The sequence below is a fragment of the Papaver somniferum genome, chromosome 3 (genome assembly GCF_003573695.1).
Source record: "Papaver somniferum cultivar HN1 chromosome 3, ASM357369v1, whole genome shotgun sequence".
NCBI lineage: Eukaryota > Viridiplantae > Streptophyta > Magnoliopsida > Ranunculales > Papaveraceae > Papaver > Papaver somniferum.
This window is the reverse complement of record NC_039360.1, coordinates 160,761,347-160,769,032: the sequence shown is the minus strand read 5'-3', so window position 1 is coordinate 160,769,032 and position 7,686 is coordinate 160,761,347. Positions and strand designations below refer to the sequence as shown.

At 36.7% G+C, this 7,686-nt stretch overlaps 1 protein-coding gene across 1 annotated transcript; it reads right to left on the bottom strand.

Moving 5' to 3' along the window:
• On the bottom strand, nucleotides 1–1,756 carry LOC113361779. The gene is made up of 4 exons (XM_026604911.1): nucleotides 1,600–1,756; nucleotides 1,194–1,422; nucleotides 633–1,089; nucleotides 1–511 (listed from the first exon to the last, which is right to left on the bottom strand). Exons 1-4 carry the CDS (start codon nucleotides 1,614–1,616, stop codon nucleotides 258–260), a joined length of 957 nt encoding a protein of 318 aa, XP_026460696.1. The 5' UTR covers nucleotides 1,617–1,756; the 3' UTR covers nucleotides 1–257.
• Between the last annotated feature and the right edge of the window lie 5,930 nt (nucleotides 1,757–7,686).

Genomic DNA, 7,686 nt, shown 5'->3' with positions numbered 1-7,686 from the left:
AAGGAACTAAAAGCTATTTTTTCCAAGATAAACTTTGCCACAAAAACTGAGGTCAAACCCTATTATTTAGGGTGTTTAAGTTGTTACTTCACTTAGTTGATTTGCAAAAGAAGTACAAGTTGAACCAGTAACTTCAAACAAAATAGACGTGGAAATGACTATAATCTTCCTATTTCATCTATGAGAAGTTCTCCATGATAGTTCTTGCTCGCAATTTTCAGAGATAAACTAAAACAAATTACCAACAACTGCAAACCCTATTCCTTTGTGTCTCTTTTCCTTTTAAGACTCACTTGCACTGCCGCTGCCTCTACTGCTGCTTCCTCTGCCTCTCTTCTCATCTGAATATTTGCACGTGCCAACATTAAATGATAGTTCATTACCTCAACTCTTTCTACCCTTCCTTCTTCTTTAATTTCCATTTCAGTCAGAAAATCCCGATACTTGTGCATTAGGACATCGGCATTCTTCTCATACAACACTTCTGTTCCATCATCAGTGAGATGGAACACTGAAACAACAATAAACGAGGAATTGATAAACATAGTCATTGATTGACAGCCTATAGCACCTAAGCTTATATGCGATAATAACAACAGCAACAATAAAATAAAACAAAACATAATCCAAACCTGTAATCATTCTTCCAGTCTTGGGATCCTTGAAGCAAGAATATGCCATTGCCTTTAAGATTTCGTCCAATCGACGTCGCACATTCTTCCCACACTCAAACACACGGCTCTTGCTGCAAAGAACCTTTCTAGCATAATCACCACCGGAACCTTGGAAAGAAAAGGTTCTGAAACATTTCTTCATTTCAGGCACTAGTTTAGTTTTCAATTCTGATACTCTTAAGACATCTTTCTTGGTCACAAAGCCATTGGTGTATCTCTGAACCTTGATTACTCTTCTGGGATTCTCTCCAAATCCACCATAGGATGAGAAAGTAATGCTAGCCGCTTTTCTTTGAATATCAAAATTTTCAGGAAGATACGACCACTTATCTGGATTGAGTTTATATTTCCTATTCAGAAAAAACTTTTTGGCCAAAGTTGCACAGTCTTCAATGTTAAGTTTTGGGGTTTTTCCCTGGAAAAATAAATTAAATCGAGATTTTCAGAATATGAAGAAAGAAAATCCATAACTCCAATTCGATTTAGTCAATCAAGAAAACAACAAAGAAGAACAGTTACCAGATTTTTGAATTCCTCAATCAAAGGCAAAGTCCAACCATTGAACCCGGCAACAGATGCATACAAGCCAAATTGAATTTTTGCTACCTTCAATTCGTCTGTGGTAGAGGACAGACCCAATCTAGCAATATCCTCAGCACCGCTTACTGAATTACCCTGACCATCCGCAGCGATTAAAGTGCCAAGTTCATCGTTCGTCGTGATAATTGTTGTTCCAACCGTCAGATCCCTATGAAACAATAAGATTTTCAAAACAATTTCCTTGATTTTCTCCTAAAATTTATGGATTGACAAAAATAAAGACACAATTTTATGGAAACCAAAACATACTCCGAAATATAAGTAACTGGAATCCTTTTTCATCGAAGAATAAAAGGAAAGAAAAAGTTATTTGGTATAGTAGTACCTCTTAGCGATTTCCATAATTGCTCAACGAAGAAGAAAATCAAAAGTGATGTAAGGATAGAGGAGATTTCAAGACTTTGTTCTACTGTTGTGGAACATATTAGAAACCTTAACAATGAGTAAAGGGAGGTGGCGGCTAAGGGAGATAGGGTTTCAGATCACTACTTGAAGCACCATTTTGTTTTCCGTACATTGAAAAGCCCTAAAATTGTATGTCAACAAAAGTCGCCAAATAGGTTTGACGGACACATGGCCCTTTATTAGTAATCATAGGAAACTAATGGGGGTGTACCAACCAAAATGCAATTTTGGTACACCCCCAAAAAAATCTGTTCCCCTATTAGCCCCCAAATTAGACATGAAAGCCACGCCAGGTTTCTGTTTTTCTTAAGGGTATGTTTTGTTCAGTATCCACAGCTCCCCTAGAATACATCACAGCCGTCTAGACTAAATCCCTATAATGAACGGGCTAGATTTATCTCTAAACCCTAAAACTAGAATGGTTGTCCGCCTTCAGATCCAGCTGTGTGGTGAAAGAAACAAATAAAAATCCAAACTCTAACCCTAAAACAAAGAACAAAAATATCTGTTAATCTCTGCCGTCTGCTGCATGAGAATAGGATGTAGGCCGTCAGGGTTGATTGTATCAATTCTGCAATAACCAACTGACTTATAAAATGTTAATTTTCTCTCAGCAGCACCAAGATTTATAGAAGTTGATCAAATCTTGGTTTTAGTTTTTTTCATTAGTGAGATTTGATTTAGTCTCCTACTCTTGAGTTCCTTTCGGTTTGTATTGTAAAAAGAGCAGGTTAAATGAGTAATCAATCATAAATTAAAACCAATTTACATTGATATTTGCATATCTGTGTATGAGTATCTACAAAATGCTGTCAACTTATATAGCCCAATCTTCATCAGTGTACATTTCCAAAATGACTCTTCCCATCCTAAGCAAGCAGATATACAAGATTTCCTTTTCGCTTATTTATTTCCTTAATAATCAAAAAATTAAGATACTGCCATGATCCGTGATAAGGGAACTATTGTTTTGTGTGTTTTAGGGCTTCTTTCTTCCTTTCACAACTCACACAAGTGAGGCACAATTTGGATGCCCTAGTAATCTGTCCCTTAAATTTGGGGTTAACTTTTACTTGATCCAACGGCTGTATTGTAGTTTGGATTCCCTAAATTAGGGCTAACTTTCATTTCATGTGACGGCTGTATCGGATGTCTAAACCGACCGTACGTATTTGCTCACCGACATATGTGGTGAGGATTGAGGAAGCTAATTTTGAAGCAAAAACCCTAGCCTCTTATCTCCAAATCTTATCTTAAAACCCTAAAACAATCACAAGGAACTTGAAGGAAATAGAAAAGGTTAAAGTTCATTTGAAAGAAGCAAATCAGTTGATTTGAAAGAAGCAAATCAGTTGATGAAGACGAAGATTAAAGAAAAATTAAATGAAATCCAACGGATTAAATTGAAGTTTGATGGTGTTTTGCAAGAGAGATCTGAATTGCAAGGTGAAATTAACAAGTTGAAGATATCTGTGGGTCTTCTTAATGGAGATCTGGTTGGTGAAAAAGAGGTTGTCTCTGAAATTGAGAAGAAATTCGATGTTCAGGTTAAGAAATCTAAGAATCTGAAACTGAAAATCAGCGTCGATTCAGAAGAAACTCAGTGAGGTAGAAATGGAGAATGAAAAGCTACTCCAAGAAAAGAAAAATCTAGAATCCTTAAAAAGTAATATGAAGGCTGTCGAGGAGAAATTGGCTGAGACTTTGAAAGCGTTTGATGATTTGAAGCAAGACAAGACAAGGAAAGGATTGTATTGCACAAGGAGAATATTGAGAAGAAGAGAACTAAATCAGTTGGCCAAAATCCATGATTTGGAGAAACATGTTCTGGAGCTTGTTGAAATAATTGCTTCATTGGATGAGATGCTGAGAAAGAAAGTTGATGAATTGGAGAATGGCTACAGTGCCGCTTTAGAGAAACAACAACTGTTGAAATTGGAATTGGCTTCATTGGAGAAGATGCTGAGAGACCAGGTCGCAGAAGAAAACAAGGAAAGGGATGAAGCATTTCAAGGTTTATTGGGCGAGAAACGTTTGATTGATTCGGAGAAGATGGTCAAGGAATTGAAAGGAGAGAAGGAAGAAATTGTTGTTGAAATGAAGAAGTTGGAAACTCGGTCGGAAATGTTGATTCAAGAGAAGTCATTACTAGAGAAGAAATTGGTTGAATTTGAAAAGGGAAACCAATGTTTGGCTTCAAAGATGAATTCTGCTCAAATGAATGCTGAGAAGGCTTAATTTGTTGATGTTGAAGGATGCTGCAGGGCTGAAGACGAAGTGAAGGAAGATATCAATATCCAACAATTCAATGCCAAAGCTGTAGCCATGATTGGCTGGATCTATGTTGTAACTCTAAATCCCAAATAGACAACAAGCATCTGTGAAGTTAAAATCAATCACCTATCCTTGTAATTGTGATTGTAAGGGTAGTTGTGATTCTTCATCAGAAAAATTGCATTCACCTGCCTCTAACAATAAATTCCCTCTAATAATGTAGATCTCAAGATATTTAAGATTTCAATACCAACATAAAACAACCAAATCATACATGGATCTTTAGTGATTGTTTCACATAAAAAAAGAAATTCCATCTTCAATTACTCTTTATAATTTTTCTATCTCATTGTACCTTCGAGATTCCACTCATGAAAATCTCTACAGTTACGCAAAAGAAAAACTGAAGACAAATATGGGGCATACTTCGACAAAGGCACCGTTCACCGTGGCTTTTTGTTTCTTGAAAAACGGGTTAGAACAATTGAAGTTAATCTTCCGGGAGGGTGCTTGATGTGATTTCAAGTTTTTGTAGTAGTAATAGGTTCGTTAAGACTTGTGAAAGCAAAAGATTTTAGACTTATAAAACTTGAAAATAGAAAACTTATTGCAAAATTGATTTCAAGATATTAAAAATATCCAAGACACTGATTCCACTATCACACATGAATAAGTTATCGTAAATAGTCCAAAACTCTAATTATCTTCTAAGTCCATTATTTCTTAATTCACAAATAATCAGGCATATTCTCAAACATTAATTGTATTCCTTAAACATGGATTATCTAAATAAAGTATAACCTATCAAATTGAATCACAAGTAATTAAGAAAATCATGCAAACAATTTAAAACTCTGTGAAGCAGTGATTGAGTGAATTATAAATTATAAATTATAAATTAGAGAGAATAGAATACTTACCAATTATTCAGGCGTGAATAGCTTCCTCATTTCCTTGGTTGTGGGAGAATTAGCTCATCATCATGTTGGAAATACACTCAAAATTCATTTTTATTGCTCAAAGGATGTTTACAAAGATGAAATGGAGAAAAACTATTAAAAACCGGGTTTGTAACATTTAGAAGTGTTACAAACCGAACTGTTACAGAGAACGATATATGTAAACTGTCACTGATGTTGTAGCATACGACCCTCACCTCTTTGTCGTTGTCACTGTTGATAAACGACTGTCTTTGTGGGTCTTTTGTTCTTCGTGTTCTTCACAGCAGCAGAAATGGTGATTTCTACAACTTGATTTTCTCGATTCTGTGATGCTCTGTAATCTCCCAGACTCTCCGTCACCCTTCTCTGCTACCCCATGATGATATTTATACTCAACAGGCGAAGAAAATTCTCCGTAATAACACACAGTAATCTCTCTTTATTCGGCAGTGAAGGGCAATATTCTCGAAATATTTTCTTTCCAAAAATCCTTCTCCTACACGTTTGCTGCCTTTGAAATTTCCTTATTTGACTTCTCCACTCTTCTTCAGAGACCAAGTGATATCCAAACATGAGAAGCACACGTAAAACTTGCTGTAATCACGTGAATATCTCTTACGGTGTACGTGTTGCTCTGACTTCTTCTTGCGAGGTATCTTGTCAATTTTAACTGACGAAATCAACCATATCCTTCCTGTTAACCTTAATAGAGTCCCTCCTATCAATCTGATCCATTGAGTCTCTCTACAATGCCTTCCAATTTTGAACAAAAATTCTTCAGGTGAGAACCATTTTTACCCCCTTTTTCAGAATTAAAAAGATGAATATGGGTGTCGTGAACAAAATTGGGCTACGTATAGCCGTGGGTGCCCCTTAGCAAAATTGGGGGTTCGTATAGCAAATGTCCTCCGAGGGTGCTCCGAGTGGTTTTTCGAGCCGAATTTTCCAACAATATTGATTTCCAAAAAATACCTACAAACACACAAAACACCATAAGAAGTACGAAAATGAGTACTAACAATACGAAACATTGAGGACAAATTAGACACAAAAATGTGTCTATCAGTGCTCTTGCTAAAGTGTTCGTTTCCGATCAAGATTCATCGTTGATGTATGCTATTAAGAAGGTATTTCCGGATGCATTCAATTTTCTTTGTACGTTTCACATATGGTGCAATGTGAGGAAAAATTGCCAATCGAAACTTCAACCACTTAAGTTGAAAGAATTACAGAATATTGCTAAATTATTGTTGGAGACACGAGTAAAGAAAAAAAAAGGAATTCTTGAAAGTATATGAACATAATGATATGTTGTGGGATTCTTTCCAAGGCGGATGGGAAGCTTTGGTATGGTCAATCACCGAGGATGTCTATGAAGAAAATTTTAAAATGCTTATTGAGCATTGGAAGACCGACTACCCCGATGTCATTACTTACTTGGTCAAAGATGTGTTGGAACCTAATAAAGAAAGGTTCGTGGGTTGTTTCACAAATCGACACAAACACTTCGACAACCAAGCCACAAGTATGGTAGAGTCGGCTCATTATCGGTTGAAGAAGAACCTTTTTGGATGTGTTGACACTTTTGTCACGTTTTTTGATGCAATTGATGAATATTTCAAAAGTGATGTTGTGAGAATTAAAGCCGCGATTATGGTAGTAAATGGCTACGGGAATTAACTTATAGAGTCTCCCATCTATGCATAGACTTGTTGATGCAAGAAGTGGATTTGATTAAGACATTAGGCACTAACTTGGAGGAAGAGTGTGTTTGTAAAATGAAGACATCTATGGGACTTCCATGCCGCCAAGACCTACTTCGGTACAACGATGGTATCATACCATTTGAGAATATTGATCATTTTTGGAAACAGTTAAGCTTCGATCCTCTCCCAACCGAAGACGACGAGGATGATCTAGAGATATAGGACACGAAAAATGGGAAAAAGATGGCGGAGATGTATAGGAATATGTCCCTACCTCAAAAGAAAATCCTATGGGACAACATGATGCCGGTCATGTATCCTTTTACCCAAGAAAATATTTTGGAACTGGAGAAGAGTGAACCGAAAGGTAGGAAGAGTAAGAAAATGAATAATTTTCAAACTAGACAAGCCGACAAGGAACTATTAGCTAATAAAAGAGATCCATCTGACGTTGACTACCATGGTGCAAGGTATGAAAAGGCAAAGAAGAAAATTGAGAAGTTGATGAAGGAGGAAGAAGTCAAAGTTCCAAGAAAACGAGGTCGTCCTAGTATTCAAAAAGTCGAAACAAGTAATAAAGAGGTGAATGATAATGATTGTCCGTCACAAGAAAAGGGTGGTAAAGAGGATGTCAAGGGGAAGGCTAAGATGTATCCTTCACAAACTAAGATAAAGGAGAAAAGGACCTTACATGAAATTGGTAGGATGAGAGGACCCAAAAGAGATAAGTCCGGTAAGTATTTGAGGCCTATCAATTTTATATACGATAACTACTTGGAAGATCTATCGCCAATAATTCATGAGCATATTATAGCAACGGACGACATGCTAGGTGATGGAAATTGTGGATATTACGTCACGGCGGAACAACTTGGTCCTTTTAAGGAAGGGAATAATCCGGTGCCCCCTGAAAATGAAGTGAACTATATTCGGCAACGATTGTTACAAACCCTACGTAAAAACAAAGAATTCTATAAGACAATGATGAGAACAGGTCCAAGAGGAGATGCAGGGGTGGCAGCGGAGTACATTTCATTCGAACGTCGTTTTCATGGGGATTTTATCATTACCGAAGAACATTGGATG

What these genes read in the sequence shown, in the direction of transcription:
- LOC113361779 (XM_026604911.1), bottom strand. An exon ending in TTGAGGAATTCAAAAATCTG is followed by an intron (nt 1,090 to 1,193) that starts GTAACTGTTCTT and finishes TTATTTTTCCAG; the next exon opens with GGAAAAACCCCAAAACTTAA. An exon ending in GACTGGAAGAATGATTACAG is followed by an intron (nt 512 to 632) that starts GTTTGGATTATG and finishes TTGTTGTTTCAG; the next exon opens with TGTTCCATCTCACTGATGAT.